General features: G+C 36.9%; 1 protein-coding gene across 3 annotated transcripts; it reads right to left on the bottom strand.

Annotated features, from left to right (window-relative positions):
- Positions 1-4,640: 4,640 nt before the first annotated feature.
- LOC123561048 (uncharacterized) lies at positions 4,641-16,465 on the bottom strand. 3 transcript variants are annotated; one of them, XM_045353202.2, is made up of 2 exons: positions 16,314-16,465; positions 4,641-7,418 (listed from the first exon to the last, which is right to left on the bottom strand). In XM_045353202.2, the coding sequence occupies exon 2, from the start codon at positions 7,409-7,411 to the stop codon at positions 5,507-5,509; it is 1,905 nt and encodes a 634-aa protein (XP_045209137.2). In that variant the 5' UTR covers positions 7,412-7,418; positions 16,314-16,465; the 3' UTR covers positions 4,641-5,506. The 3 variants fall into 3 exon arrangements, with proteins under 3 accessions (XP_045209137.2, XP_053372611.1, XP_045209136.2); XM_053516636.1 differs by lacking the exon at positions 16,314-16,465 and adding an exon at positions 15,962-16,110; XM_045353201.2 differs by lacking the exon at positions 16,314-16,465 and adding an exon at positions 13,144-13,306.
- Between the last annotated feature and the right edge of the window lie 916 nt (positions 16,466-17,381).

A 17,381-nucleotide genomic window follows, 5' to 3' on the forward strand; every position in this document is an offset into this window, starting at 1 on the left:
TCAAAAACTAGGTCACTATGTCAAATAATAGAAAAAACGACGTCATACTCAAAACTGGGTCATGTGGGAAGAGGTGAGCGATTCAGGTCCATCATGGTCCTCTTGTTCAAATAGGGGTCATCTGGGGTCAAGAATTAGGTCATCCAGTAAAATCAAAGAAAAACTTTGTGAATGCAGTAGAATCTGCATTTAAGGCAGGATGTTTATGAAATTTGATGAAAATGTTTGCTTTGATGAAATTTAGGTCAAGTTCAAATATGGGTCATGTTGGATCAAAAACTAGGCCACCTGGTCAAATCAAAGAATAACCGTGTATGCAATAGGGACTGCATTTTTCAGTGGATCTTCATGAAATTTGATCAGAATGTTTATCTTGATGAAAGCTAGGTCTAGTTCAAATATGGGTCATCTAGGTCACCTGGTTAAATCAAAGAAATACCTTGCCTATGCAAAAGGGGTCGCATTTTAAGCAGGATATTCATTAAATTTGATCAAGCTGTTCTCAGGTGAGCGTCCTAGGACCATTTGGTGCTCTTGTTTGTTAAAGTTTATCTGTACTTCTAGATTTCAATGAAACTAAGGATTATCAGTACGAAGCCTAGTTACGCTTATTGTATGGGTTTTTAGCTTACCTGAGCAATGCTGCTCGGGTGAGTTATTGTGATCGCTCTATGTCTGTCTGTCAACATTTAGCTTGTGTACGTGATAGAGACTGTATTTTTCAATTAATCTTCATGAAATTTGGTCAGAACGATTGCCTTTATAAATTCTAGGTCAAGTACGAATATGGGTCGTCAGGGATCAAAAACTAGGTCACTAGGTCAAATCAAAGAAAAACCTTGTTTATGCGATAGAGGCTGTATTTTTCAATTGATCTTCACGAAATTTGGTCAGAATGATTGCCTTGATGAAAACTAGGTCGAGTTAGAATATGGGTCATCTGGGGTGAAAAAGTAGGTCACTAGGTCAAATCAAAGAAAAATCTTGTGTCTGCGATAGAGGCTGTATTTTTCAATTGATCTTTATGAAATTTAGTCAGAATGATTGCCTTGATGAAATCTCTGTCGGGTTCTAATATGTGTCATCTGGGGTCAAAAACTAGGTCACTGGGTCAAATCAAAGAAAAACCTTGTGTATGCGATAGAGGCTGTATTTTTCAATTGATCATCATGAAATTTGGCCAGAATGATCGCCTTGATGAATTCTAGGTCGAGTTCAAATATTGGTCATCTTGGGTCAAAAACTAGGTCACTAGGTCAAATCAAAGAAAAACTTTTGTATTCAACAGGGACTTCATTTTGCACTGGATCTTCATGAAATTAAGTCAGAATGGTTGCCTGAAATCTAGGTCATGTTTGAATATAGGTAATCTTGGGTCAAAAACTAGGCCAATAGGTCAAATCAAATAAAATCATTGTGTATGCAACAGGGACGATCATCATGAAATTTGAGCACAATGTTTGTCTAGATGAAATCTAGGTCAAGTTCGAATATGGGTCATCTGGGGTCAAAAACTAGGTCACCTGGTCAATTCAAAGAAAAACCTTTTGTATGCAATACGGGCTGCATTTTACACTGGATATTCATAAACTTAAATCAGAATGGCTGCCTTGTTGAAATCTAGGTCACGTGGGGCCAAGAACTAGGTCACTAGGTCAAATCAAAGAAGATAATTGTTTGAGACCACATTTTTGATCCAATCTTAATGAAAAATGGTCAGAATATTCGTTTTCATGAAATCACTCGGACAAACATGTTTACACTGTTATGGTATGTTTCTCAGGTGAGCGACCTAGGGCCATCTTGGCCCTCTTGTTTTAGCTCACCTGAGCACAAAGTGCCAGTAGGCCAGATCAAAGGAAAATCTTTTTAACACTCTAGAGTCAACAGTTTAAGTTTGAAACTCATGGGAATCGGTCAGAATGTTTGTCTTGATGACCTCTAGGTGAAGTTTGAATTTTGGTCATGTGGGTCAAAAACTAGGTCACCGGTAAAATCAAAGAAAAAGCTTGTTAACACTCTAGAGGCCACATGTATGACCCTATTTTCATGAAACTTGGTCAGAATGTTTATGTTCTTTTTGTTTTTCCAATTTTTATTTCACTTCAGTACATTGACATTACGGTAATACATACATGATCATTATATGGATATATTACTTATTAACATTATATTTTAACATATTTATCCATGTAATTTAACATAGTGAGAGGAAAAAGTATACATTTAGTACATAATATCAATCCCTGAAATGTTTTTCAAATATTGACGAGTGGATGGAAAAAGATAAATTAATAATGAGATGATGGAGTGTCCTTTATAGAAACAAGAGTTGTCTGAAAGACTTTCAATGAATGTTTATCTTGATGATTGCTAAATCAAGAACGAAACTGGGTCATGTGGGGTCAAAAACAAGGTCACCCAGTCAAATCAAAGGAAAAGCTTGTTAACACTCTAGAGGCCACATTTATGACCCTATCTTCATGGAACTTGGTCAGAATACTTATCTTGATGATCTTTAAGTAAAGTTCGAATCTGGGTCATGTGGGATCAAAAGCTAGGTCGCTTAGCCAGATCAAAGGAAAATATTGTTAACACTCTGGAGACCACATTTTAAGTTTGAAAGTTGATAAATGGTCAGAATGCTTGTCTTGATAAAATCTAGGACAAGTTTGAATATGGGTCTAAAAACTAGGGGTCATCTGGTCAAATCAAAGAAAAACTGTGTGTGTGCAATAGCGGCTGCATTTTTGACTTGAAATTTGGTCAGAAGTATCTTGATGAAAAATAGGTCAAGATCGAAAATGGGTCATCTTGGGTAAAAAAACAAGGTCACCTGGTCAAATCAAAGAAAAACCTTGTGTATGCAATAGGGGCTGCACTTTTCATTTGATGTGCATGAAACTTGGTCAGAATGTTTCTCTCCATGAAATCTCAGACGAATTTTTATCTTGGTCACGTGGGGATAAAACTATGTCACCAGGTCAGATCAAAGGAAAAGCTTGTTTACATTCTAGAGGCCACATTTTTGCTCCAATCTTCAGGAAACTTTGTCAGAATGTTTGTTTTCATGAAATCTTGGGCGAGTTCTAAATCTGGGTCACATGTTCACCAAGTCAAAACAAAGAAACACTTTTTTACACTCAAGAGGTCACAATTTTGGTCCAATGAAAATTGGTCAGAATATTTGTCTCTATGAAATCTCGGACGGATTAAGATTTGGCTCAGGTTGGGTCAAAAACTAGGTCACAAGGCAAATTTGAAGAAAAATCTTGTTAACACTCAAGAGACCACATTTTGCTCCAGTCTTCATGAAACGTGGTCAGAATGTTTATCATCTTGACTCGGACGAGTTTGAATCTGTGTCATGTTGTGTCAAAAACTAGGTCACTTGGTCAAACATATTTACACTGTTATGGTGTGTTATTCAGGGGAGCCACCTAGGGCTATCTTGGCCCTCTTGTTTGGTTGACTGGTTCCGAGTGTAGTTTCGGGCCTTAGAAATTAAACTATATATTATACTATAGCACCTCCATTTCTTCATCAATCCGTTACATACACAGAGTATGAGTCTCTCTAAGAACTTGTTAAAGATTAATAACGGGCATGGTGGGATTAGTAAGTCCAGAGTACAATGTCCTTGATTTGTAAAAACTGCTATTATTTCACTATGTTTACACTGAGCACCTTCACCTTCGCTGCTTTGGATCGAAACATCGTGTCCCATGTGGTTCTGGGACGACAATTTATGTATGAAGAGTTGGAACCACTGCCTAACTTTGCATGATCTTAAGATGCAGTTACTAGGGTTTGCACTTTGGTTTGCTGTATTCTGTGAGGTATTAATGTTTTTATTACATACCTCATATTTTTATATCAAAGTAAATGGGATGTGAAACCAAAGTTTTTAGTCCTGTTTGGCGCCATATAACCTGTACTTCGTTGATGCGCCGTAAACCCCAGATTAAATTAAATCAGAATACAAGTAGTCGCTTGGAACATAGAACTCATTATTTTGTTCCTAGATAACGTGACCTAATGACTGAAAAATTGTTGAAAAAGACGTTAAGCCCGAACACACACACATACGTTGTTGATCTGACATTTTAGAGAATAAGGTGGTCATTTTAAATGTCAAATTCTTAGTTACGGCAAAAAAAGAAAGAAATGCACTTCAAAAATCTCTCACCGACACAGTAATTGACTTTCCTCCTTACGCAATGCAGACATATGCAGGGCCTGCCCTGGCCAATAATTAGCTGTAGCCAAATAAAGAAAAAGCTGATAAAATCGTACAAAAAATATGTTTACAATTGCAAAATGGACCGTCAATTTTGTAGCCAAATTGAAAAATTTGTAGCCGAAGTGGCATTTTATTAGCCATTGTAGCCAATGGCATGCCGGGCCCTGATATGATAATGCTGTATCAGTTTCCATAACCAAATTCAACTCTCGATTTCCTGAAATGTTCAGCCATAAACTTACAAAAGTTGAATGGCATGCATATTTGTTGCTAGTTTTAAGTATCAAAAGTATTGTGTTTCAATGTCACAAACTTTCATTCTTAAAACCCAAGTCTTGGACGAGCTCTCTGTTTCAGTTACATGGCAGGCGTAATTAGAATAAAAAAGTCGGCAACAAACTTTAAACAATAACAAATATATTTACTCAAAGTATTTTACAAAAGGCAACATTAGAGTACTTTAAACAAACTTCTGAAGTATATGATAAGCACCTAGTCAAATATTAACTGATCATGGCATTTAATACAGGTCTACAAAATTGAAAACATTGCTTGAACACTAATACTCAAGAACACTTTCTAAATGATTCTCACAATTTGTCTAAAATATAATCCTCACACAATAATAAATCCATTTTTTTCTGGTGATACTCCCTCAACACTGTCGTAGTGGAAGTTTTAAACTTTTTAAAAACCATTTAATTGTAACCGAAGATACTTAGATCAGGCTAGCGTACCTTATATGAGGGGTGATTCGGTTATACATTAACTTTTATCATAGCTAATAAAACAAGAGCTGCGCACAGCAAGACTGAACTAGTCAAAAGCCTTGCTACAAACAAAGGTTCAAAGTTACAAAGTTTCAATCCATTCCCACTAGTGGTTACTGAGATACCAGCTTACAAACAGAAAGTCGAGAAGATGTCAAACTAGGGAGGTTAGTACAATAGCGTCTTCGAATAGTCGAGCTAAACACTAGAAATGGTACTTCAGTAATGTATTATATCTAAATAATAATGATATAATATTGCACCTAATATATGTGCAAAATTTTAAGTTTGTATGCGAGATACTGCTACATATCGGCAATGCTATAAAAAGTTTGACGTACAGATGTGTCGTAGATACCGTTTTTTTTTGACAAATTTAGTTTACGCATACGTTAGTTGTCACTAAATGTTTATTCCTCAAAATACGTCAAAACGCAATTGATCACTTTGATGCATGAACAAAGGACAGAGAGAATCCGCTATGTTCATATTCTCACATTCTAAACACCTGGATAAAATTGTCATGCTTGTCTTCCCCAGTAGAACTACTGTGGTACAATTTATTTTCTTTGTTGCACCAACAGACAGCTAAAGGCCCCGTCAAAACCTTTAACACGGTCTTTCCATGGGTGCCATCTTCTGACATTAGGTGTATCGCATTTATACCACAAGCATAGAGAGATCCATCCGGATGTACAGCGAGTCCTTCCGGACGAGATATGTCAGTGTACTGGCAAGTCACCTGACCCTGCCAGTCTAACATTATAACTGCTTTATTTCCACTGTCAGATACATAAATAAAACTGCTGCTAGTTTGGATATAATTTGGCCTCTTAAAAATATCTGCGCCGCTAGAACTAGTTTTAACTGTTGTAAGTATCTTGCCCTTTATATCAAGGATTTGTAGTTTTCCAGGATTGTCAAATGAAACAACTATTTTATCTTGGTAACAGCTGATACCTCTACATTTTCCATCAACCTTCAACGTGTGTAATTTTGCGAGAGATATGATGGAGGCTGATATAAACTGGATTGTTTGTTCGGTTGGCATGGTAACAGCAAGCTCATTACTGGTAGCCAAACTAACATTGTAGGGCTCGCTGCTTAGCTTAATTTGGTCTTTCACAGATTGAGTTAGAGTATCAATCAGTTTTAAAGAACGGTTACGATAGTCAGTTACAACAAGACGAGCTGGAGTAAGCAATGTCATTCCTGTTATCCAGCATCTTTCTACATCTTGTGATGTCTTCACAGAAATTTCACCATGATGCACTGGTTGTCTAGAATTCACAGCCGTGTCTTTCGAACACGACGGTTGTTTGGGCAGTTTTGCAACATTTCCCTGTTGTGCCTGTTGATTTGGTTTGATAGACATTCCCTCATGATATGGAGTTTGTTTGGAATTGGAAGACAATGTACCTCCAAGATGTGATGTTGGTTTAGTTAGTAATGTGCTGGAATAATGTAATGCATTGCACGTTAATGTGCCAAGCAAATTTTCGGTGTCAAGTAAACTAGATATATCTTTGTTTGGTTCGATTTTGTATTCTTTTATGTATCCAGATGTAAATACTTGAGAAATTTTATCTTCCTGGTGTTTAATTAAGTTTTCGGCCTTTTCCAATTCCACGAAAAGTCGCTCTGCCTGCCTTGACGTGTTTAGTAAATCAACGGAGTCAGCTGCTATTTTTAAAGATTTAGTTGCCTCCTCATAATTTGTTTCTATTGCCTTTAGACTCTTGTCGTTGCTTTGACTGATGTCACTTACAGCGTCCACAGCTTGTTTTTCCAGTTTATCAATCTTTTGATTTATTTCCTTTCTAAACTTCTTTATATCTTCCAACACATTTTTAATAGAATTGTTGGATTGCACGATCATTTTCCTTGTGTCTTCAGTTATATTTTTCCAATTTTCAGTAACGGTTTTTATATCTTGGAGAGTGGCATGATACTGTTGACTGTTTACTGTCTCTCTTGATATGTCAGGGATGTAATCGACTTTGCAAGTGGTAACAGTATGTTCTAAAGGTACACATTCTCTGCAGAGAAGTGCTCTATGGGCGTGACAATAAAACGTGATCATTTCGTCCTTGTGTCTTGCACATGGTTCTATAAAAACATCCGCATGTCCCGCATTGACAGATGTGATTGGACGCTGCTGAGTTTGTGGCATGTTGCCTTTATCAAGGAGGGTATGATATCTAGACAGTGTTGCTCTCTTATGATGGTGGAAACACGACTCGCACAGATGTTCTTTGCAGTCTTTACAGTAACCGTAAGCAGGTAGTCTTGGCCCTCCTCTGTCACATGGTTCACAGAAAATGTGAACGTCTTCATCTGAAGCTAGAAATACCGAGGATGGAGGTATATGTCCTTCTCTGTTCCCTTGTACGGCCATGTTTTCTCTGAAATATAGATCAGGATGACCATTGTTTAATATACAGCATAGTATCCTTGCATCCCAACATATAATTAGTGAAGTATTTTTAAATGGTTTAATTATTCTTATAATTGTGCGGTTTTACTAATTTTAGGGATGTCATGTTTGAGGATAGACATAGATTTGTAATTGTATTTTCATATCAAAAAAAATTAACGAAAGTATTACGTAAAAGGAAAAAGGTATGCTTGCTTCTTTATGTTAATATATTTGTTTATTTGAGCATTAGATATATTAAATAGGTGAAAGTCTGTACCAATACTGTACCAATAAGACATAATTGTACTCACATTGATAATACATATATAACAACTTAAGATTTTCTCTGCCTTTAATAAGACAAAAGTAATGTTAGTTTTAAACTTGCAAAATAATTATTATTAGAACTTTCCATAGACTGCAACCTATCAAAATAATAACAGACACAGTTTAAAGTCACTTCTGCGAGACAGTATATCATGGCATTTTGTTTACAAATTTCGCATGACTTTAGGTCGTTTTCCAACTGTGTTTGGCAAGTTGCTAACTGCATTAATTAAAAGAGGTTGTGACCAAACTGTTTTGAGACACATAGCATATGTAACGTTTTCGCCACACAAATCCCGTCGGTGAAAAGCTACCTCATCACCAAAGGTGATTTAATGCGCATATATACTGTCATTTTACTCCAATGACAATTGACAGGTTTACAAATTTGCATATTAATGGAATTACTTCCCTTTATGCATTCAGTAATCGTTACATTACTTTCCCCTCCGAGAAATCTCGTCCCGAGATTTGGCCTACATGGGTAAGGCAACTCCAGTCCGGCAGTTGACTTCATCCCACCGCTGCCACCATTTGTAACGTTTTAGTGCCACACAAATCCCGTCAGTGAAAAGCTAGCTCATCACCAAAGGTGATTTATTGCTCTTATATACTGTCATCTTACTCCAATGACAATTGACAGGTTTGCAAATTTGCATATTAATGGAATTACTTCCCTTTATGCATTCAATAATCGTTACATTACTTTCCCCTCCGAGATTTGGCCTAGGAAATTCATGGGTAAGGCAACTCCAGTCCGGCAGTTGACTTCATCCCACCGCTGCCACCATTTGTAACGTTTCAGTGCCACACAAATCCCGTCGGTGAAAAGCTAGCTCATCACCAAAGGTGATTTAATGCGCATATATACTGTCATTTTACTCCAATGACAATTGACAGGTTTACAAATTTGCATATTAATGGAATTACTTCCCTTTATGCATTCAGTAATCGTTACACATATTTGGTTTTTAACCCTTTTACGATTCGACGATACTTTTACCCTTTAGATTATGTGAAAGACCCCTAGATAGACAGTTCAATTTTGAAAATTAGTTTATGTTATCCGTGTAAAAACAAGGACAAATATAAACAAGGAATATCCGCATTCAAAAAACACGGCCTCCTGGAAAGGGTACAAAACGGATATGTATGTGTTTGAGATAAAAATATAGACAGAGTAAAACAAAACAAAACCAAAAACAACAACAAAAAAAGAAGAAAAAAACAGGACCAGGACAATACAAATAAAGGCAAATACATTGGCACAGTCGCCAAGGGTCAGTGTTTTTTTCAACAACTGATCTGGCCCCGTGTTCACAAAACATTTTAGTCTCAGCTGAATTTGATAATGAAACTTTATTTGTCATTTATATCTAAATAGCATGTTTAAAACTAAACTTAAAGTTAATAACTATTTTCAAATGACTATATTCAGTATTGATGGTCAGTCTCAGTTGGAAATTGACCTTGAAGTTGTATGTATGTATCTATACTGCTTGATGCCCCTTTCTGATATAACTTTAGCAGGTAATATTAAAATTTCAAACTCAAACTTAGCTGAGACACACAAATGTTTTGTGAACACAGGACCAGGAAGTTTAAAATATGAAATGAGTACAGGTCAAAATTGTAAGCAGACTGTAAGCCTAAATACGTCATGTATCATCTAGGCTTAAATTCTGAAATAACCTGCAGGCATGTTTAAATTTAGCCATTCCACAAACAGAAACTGTTTACTAAAAGGTAAAGGTATCTTCATCAAACTAAATATTAAACAGCACCAAGTTGTTGACTTTTTCAATACGCTGAATTACTTTACTTGTGTTAGAGCTAATTTAGAATGTATTATTAGATCAACTTTTAAATATTTGACAGGAGTATGCATATCCAAGTTTGATCAGAGACAAACAAATATGGAAGACTTTATTTCAGAGGCGTCGCGACTGGGGCGGCAGGGGTGGCGATCTCAGCCCTAATCATTCGGCCAGTATTAATGGCAAGACGGTGTTTTATTTTTATTTTTATTTTTTTGACAATGTCCAGTTTTTTCATCAATTTCCTACGCTCATGCAAAACTGAAGAGGCGAAACGGCGGAAATCGATATAGAAGTAAGTCTCATTCATTTATATAATTGTACAAAGTTCAGCATAAGTACACTGTCACTCCTCTACGGATAAGAGACTACAGTATTGTAATGTACAATAATACATGAACCTGAAACATCACTTATCTAAAAGGCTGAAAATATCTTTGCTAATCTGTTTATTAAAACTGTCATAAAATGAAAAGTGTAAGAAACTGAAAACAGGAAATAAGTACTAATGCACGCTAAAATATCAGTACATTATTTACAAGGTATGAATTATTTACAAATTTAAAGTTGCAGTCCCTGCAAAATAAGAAAAAGGTTTCGGCACAAAGTCTTACTAAATTACAGTTAGACAAGGCAGACTGAAAGACAGCTAAATCCCCCGCCACTGTTATGGATAGTGAAAGTGCCAGCCTTTGACCTTGAGCTGTGGTCTTGACCTAAACTGACATGGCTGACTCGTGAATTCTGCACATCGTCTTGATGAGGTGATCATTTAACCCAAGTTTCATGAAAATCCTTCAAAGGGTTTAGGAGATACAGAGCTCAAACCTTTGACCTTGAGTTGTAATATTGACCTTGAGTTGACATGGCTGACTCATGAGTTCTTGGTGAGGCGATCATTTGACCAGGTTTGATGAAAATCTTTCAAGGGGTTTATAAGATACAGAGTGGACACAAAATGGTAGGCTCAAACCTTTGACCCTAAGTTGTGACCTTGACCTTGAGCCTGCATGGCTGACTCATAAGTTCTGCACATCGTCTTGATGAGGTGATCATTTGACCCAGGTTTCATATGAATCCATCAAGGGAATTAAGAGATACAGAGCGGACACAAAAAGGAAGGCTCAAACCTTTGACCGTGAATTGTAACCTTGACCTTGAGCCAACATTGCTGACTAATAAGTTCTGCACATCCTCTTGATAAGGTGATTATTTGACCTAAGTTACATGAAAATCCTTCAAGGGGTTTAGGAGATACAGAGCGATCACAAAATGGAAGACCCAAAACGTTGACCCTAGGTTGTGACCTTGATCTTAAGCCGGCATGGCTGACTCATACGTTCTGCATATCGTCTTGATGAGGTGATCATTTGACCCAAGTTTCATGAAAATCCTTTAAGGGGTTTGGTTGATACGGAGCAGACACAAAATGGAAGGCTCAAACCTTTGACCCTAAGTTGTGCCCTTGAACTTGAGCCGGCATGGCTGACTCATAAGTTCTGCTCATCATCTTGATGAGGTGATTATTAGACCCAAACTTTATAAAATTCCTTCACGGGGTTTAGGAGTATACAGCGGCCACGAAATGGAAGGATAAAACCTTTGGCCTTGAGTTGTGACCTCGACTTTGAGCCAACATGGCTGACTCATGAGTTCTGCACATCGTCTTGATGAGGTGATCATTTGACCCAAATTTCATGAAAATCCTTCAAGGGGTTTAGGAGATATGGAGCGGACACGAAAGTGTTACGGACGGACGGAAGGACGGATACCATTCCTATACCCCCCCCCCCCCCCCACCCCCACACACATACCACCACCACCACCACCACCACTCGTGGCGGGGGATTAAAAATAAAAAAAATACCCAACTTTTCTTCTTCTGACAATATATGAAAACTATTTGAAACAGCTGTCTGGAAAATACCGTTATAAGTGTTGCACTGTAAAACTACACGATGTTCACTTTCTAGAGCATTACAAAACGGAGATCTGAGATCTGTCAAACCTTCATTACGACCAGTTTCAATGAGGATAAGAGCAACTCCGCACCTAAATTTACTAAAAGCCGACCGATGTTTACTCGGTAACATAATTTTACAATATTGCTCAGCTTGAAACGTTTATATAATCTAAGCTTATTTTCTCCCTCTTCCAGATGGACCAATAACATTATTAACTCTATTAGACCAGTTATTTAAAAAATCGTTAGAAAGTGCATTCTGAACCTGTTTCATAAAAGATAAGGAATTGTTTCATTTGAATCAGTAAACATATCTAACTGATTGCTATTTAAACATTCTTTAACAAAAATATCCAATTTTTACAGGAACGAGATGCTTTTGATGAAACCCAGAGTGTTATTCGTTTTTTGATTTGATCTACCAAAAGAAGCTAATTTTATTCAGTATAACGAAATACTTTTCCATTGACAAGCACAGGGAGGCGTCCACCCGACTGCACCCGAAACAGTGTCGTTGGGTGTATATTTTCCAACACCGAGAAAGAAACGCATTGTCCTACAATGTACGACTTCAATGCAAGAATAGGTGAAATCGCATATGTCCTTTTGAACAGTTCAGCGTTCAAACAAAGATTTTACAGTTACTGGGAAGGGGAAAAGGGCATATTATGAGCAAGGTTTTACATGAATCCGAATTATAATTAAATCTTGAATAATGCCAGGTACTAGGTGTGTGCCTTGTAGAATATTGTTCAGACATATTCACTATAATGTCTCTTATTTAGTGATAACTCGCCGTCAATATAACACACGCAAAACTACGGTGTTCCGTTTGGATCATGGATATTTTTATTTCTGAACCCCATATCTCGAAAGTCGAAATCACAAAACTACGATTATGGAAGTCGAAAACATGATTCATGATGGTGAAATCTCGAAACTAGGATGGTAAAAGTCGAAAACATGAAACCACGTTGATGAAAATACGATATCATTTTGCGTTTTCACCATGGTGGTTTCGTGTTTTCATCATCGTGCTTTCGACTTTCGTCACCGTAGTTTCGACTTTCAACATCAAAGTGGCGACTTTCATCATCGTGCTTTCAACTTTCACCATTCGATTTTATCAAAATCGAAAGTCGAAAGCATGATGGTGAAAGTCGAAAGTACGATGATGAAAGTCGAAAGTTTGATCTTGAAAGTCGAAACCACGATGATAAAAACACGAAACCAAGATGATGAAAATGCGAAATTATAGCCTTAAACATCTGTACATCTGTCTCAGAAAATCCTAAAGAAATGTCAGGCAGTGAAATGCATGTCAGTTTCAAAATACACTATACTTTCGTTTTCAAGTATAGCTCGGTAAAATTCAATTTTTAATTTTATATGGAAGATAGCTTGCAAACAATCTATTTGCACATAAGTTTCTGCGGTTAGCTATGACTAACTAAAGTTGACTGAACAAACGTTATTGAAGTCAATAAAACGTATACAATAATTGCCTTATTATGAATACTTAAATACAAGATCTGTTTCTATTAAAATGAAGTTTAACATAGCCTGCTTCCACGATATAGAATAATAAAGCTAATATACTTTACCTAATATTGGCGAAATTAATGTCCAACCTTTACATATACGCAAATCCGGGATCATATTATTGTACAATTCATCTCAATTCTGCATTTAAGTTTAAAGCTAATCTTATGAACGTCTGTCTCACTGTTGGAGGTCAGTCATTCGGGCACTTGTAACCCAATACTGGATATGAATCATTATTATTACTTTTTACCATAGTCACCGTGTCTAATCGTAACTTTGAAAAACCGTATCAGTAACGAAAGATCTCGGATCAAATGGAGCGGTTTTGGTAAGAAAATTGTCTTTTCCAGTTATCAGAGACGGCATATAGCGCGAGATGTGCTCTGAATATTATGGAATACTCGTTTCTATTTGTTTTCCAGCAAATCTAAGCACTTTAATTTCTCAAATACTTCGGGAAACCATGCCAAAATGGCAGGTAAATAATGCCGTGACTCAGAAAATACGTTATTTCCAGTACGTTCCCTGATAAACATACAAGATTACCAACTTCATGTTATCACTGATACATAAATTACTTGGAAGGTCGATATACGGCGATCTATCATTGAACTGATCAGTAACGCAGGAGCCAAAGGTTCAGCGGCAACGCACGAGCCAAAGGATCAGCGGCTGCAAAATGCAGTAGCGCAGGAGCCAAATGATCAGCGGCTGCAAAATGCAGTAGCGCACGAGCCAAAGGATCAGCGGCTGCAAAATGCAGTAGCGCACGAGCCAAAGGATCAGCGGCTGCAAAATGCAGTAGCGCACGAGCCAAAGGATCAGCGGCTGCAAAATGCAGTAACGCAGGAGCCAAAGGATCAGTGGCTGCAAAATGCAGTAACGCAGGAGCCAAAGGATCAGCTGCGGCAAAATGTGGTAGCGCACGAGCCAAAGGATCAGCGGCTGCAAAATGCAGTAGCGCAGGAGCGTTTCAGATTTTTCGTTCTGTGTTCGTTTTCATCAATTTCCATGGGAAATGTACCTTTATTATCTTTTAGAAACTGTAATCAGTATTGTCTCTTGATAACGTTCTAGTCTAAACAGCAATTTATTGTTTTTTTTATATAGTTAATCATTCTTCTGATGAAACCCCGTGTTTTACTATTGATATAAGGGCAGGAATTCGGTCGCACTGTGGTAAAAATGTTTTAGACAGAAAAGGGCATGCAGGTACTAAAGCCTGTTGTCTAAGTGAAAAAAATATGTTCAGGTAGCTTGCCCCATGTCAAATTATAAGCACGATGGCAAGAAAGTCATTTTCGGTATTTAAGAATCAGTACTGATTTCAAGTTCTTAGGCAAGCTGGAGCCTTCCTATTTGTTCTAACTTCATCTATTCAGTTTTAATATAATTCATTTAGTAGCAACATGGTGATGTGACTATTACCAGAGTGGAGCATTAAACATCTTTTTGATCATGTTGTTCTTCGTATTGCCACGACTTATATTTTGATATATAAATAAAGTGAATAATGGTATGTTTCCCTTGTAAATTGATGAAACCGAACATAGAATAAAACTCAGAAGCTCCTATATTATTGCAATTTGCAGTCATTGATCCTGTGTCTCTTGCGTTACTGACCAGCACGGTCATGAATCGCCTTATATAATTGGTCTTCCAAGAAATATAATTCATCATTCATAATAAAATATGTTACAAGAATGTGTTAGTGGTTTCGTGAAAGTGGTAATTTAGTGTTTTTGCCGAATAGCGTACTGAAATAATACTTTTTCTAAGTCGTGGCATTGTTTACCTGGTATTTTCGCATGCTTTTCCAAAGTAATTGATAAAAGTGCTTAGATTTGCTGGAAAATGAATAGCAACGAGTATTTCATAATATTCGGAGCACATCTTGCGCTATATGCCGTCCTTGACAACACATTCTGAGTAACAGAAAAATATAAATTTCTTACCCAAAATCACCCATACCGCTACATTTGATCCAAGATCTTACGTTACTGTTCCGGTTTTTCAAAGTAACGACTGGACACGGTGATAGTAAAGTAAAGTAGATGCACATAATCTCTCTGCTTTTGAAAAGATATATTCTATAAAGATAACAAATAAAGTAAAATACACGTCATTCATTCAGCAAATCACATAAAGATAAAAAGCCGCTGAAAAAGTAAATGAGAAACATTCATTAAACGTACCTTCAGCACACAGGTATATGAATCATTATTTATAATTTACATTAAAACTTAAAACACAAAGTTGACTTATCAAAATAATTCTGTCTAAATAACAAGAAAATTAGGTATATGTAAATAAAAAAAGAAATAAAGCATAGAGTAGAATGACAAGCAGTATGATAGTATCAAGCTGGTAGTACAGCAGAACACAAGAATGATACAAAGAATATGAAATAATACTTCTACAAGGAAGTAAAACAAACAGAAATAAATAATAAAAGCAATTAAATACGGAATCCTGTTCGTGCCACTTAAATTGTCGCCTCGCCAACACGCGACAACGCGATAATTATCGCGTTGTCGCCCTGTCCAAAAACATATGTACATGCGACATTTAACAATCATCGCGAGGTTAAGAGGGCGATAATTATCGTCTTAATTGTCGCTTGTCTTTCTTAATTCTCGCGTCGTGAAATTGAACTCTAACAGACATAGTTGCGAGAATTAGTAAAACCTCGCATTGTCGCACTGTCGCTTGGGATTAAATTTCCGGACAAATTGATCGGTGTATTTCTTCCTAATGGCATATAACTGATAACGCTTGATATTCCGCAAGGTGTGAAGAACCAGTCTGTCAACTTTGATTTTTAAATCAAGAAAAATAACGAAAAGTTCAAAAGAATGACAGAAAGTGTGTACATACCCTGAGTCAGACAACATCTAAACCTAGAACTCAACCAAGCAAAATAATATGACAGGCTACGAAAACTTCCACCGTTTTAAGCGAATCTAATATACATATATTGAATAGACGCCAAGATCCATAGGGAACAGAAAAGTATATCAATTATACTCAACAAAACTGTGCGATCAACGTGGTTACACGGCTCTCATTTTGTTTGTCAGTTAGGACATCAGGAGGTATAATTTGTGTTTTACGATTTGAAGGATTTCTTTTTAAGGATTAAAAAAACAACTGTTTTCAAGGTCTACAAACAGAGCTTAAGGAATGATCACAAATAATTTAAGCGATAAGAGAATAATAGAATACTCACCAATTAAAATCACCAAATGAATATAATATCAGCTCCTGTGAGATAATACACATTAAAAGATGATAGCTGCATGTTGTCATTCAGCCTAACGAAATCAAGCAAAGTGAAGCAAACTATAAATTATTTCAATCCGCTTCATTCAAATGCCTACGTCTTGCGGTTTTACGATATATGCCATATAAATATTTTTACAAAGTAAACAATTTTACGCTGCATGAACTTCAATAGGGCTTTAATACAGGACAGGTAGGATAGTAAACAGGTACAGGTGCAATTTCATTGATGATTGATTGAGAGCTGCGGTGGCCTAATGGATAGTGCACCTGCCCCGCGATCCGGAGATCGAAGGTTTTAGCCCTCTCAGAGCGAGTCTTGTTACTGAAGAGAGACCGGTTGGTGAGCCGCCAGCTAGTTAAATAATGTGGGGAAGTAACGCTGCTCAATATATGAAGGTGTCACATAATTACGTAAATCTAGATCAGAAGCCATCGTTAAGCTCGTAGAATGTATCATTCATTCGCACCGACACAATTTTAGGTCATTCAAGCTTTGATGGTGAAGGAAGACCCAAGGTACCATTCCGTGCATTATTTCATCACAATTGGGAACCTGGGTAGAAGCACCGACCTTCCGTAAGCCAGCTGGATGGCTTCCTCACATGAAGAATTCAACGCCCCGAGTGAGGCTCGAACCCACATCGAAGAGGGGCAAGTAATTTGAAGGCAGCGACCTTAACCACTCGGCCACGGAAGCCCCTGGAATGTATCAAAACCACATAAAGACTATGAAATTTCAAAATGCACACCACTGACAACCTGTTAAAAGTATTAAAACAAACAACTAGCAGGGTCAAATGCATCCGACATAGAAGCGATAGTGTTTGAACGGTGTTCCATTCTTAGTCACCGAAAATTGTTTTTCGAGTTTGTCTTCTTTACTTCTTAAGATTCGTGCAGAATGGATCTTTATTGACATTAAATTATATTATTATAGCTATATTTTTTTTATTAAATTCAATATCAAAAAAAAACGGAATGTAATTGTACATAGTTGCCTATCTATGTTGCT

Source organism: Mercenaria mercenaria, chromosome 10, assembly GCF_021730395.1.
Source record: "Mercenaria mercenaria strain notata chromosome 10, MADL_Memer_1, whole genome shotgun sequence".
Lineage (NCBI taxonomy): Eukaryota > Metazoa > Mollusca > Bivalvia > Venerida > Veneridae > Mercenaria > Mercenaria mercenaria.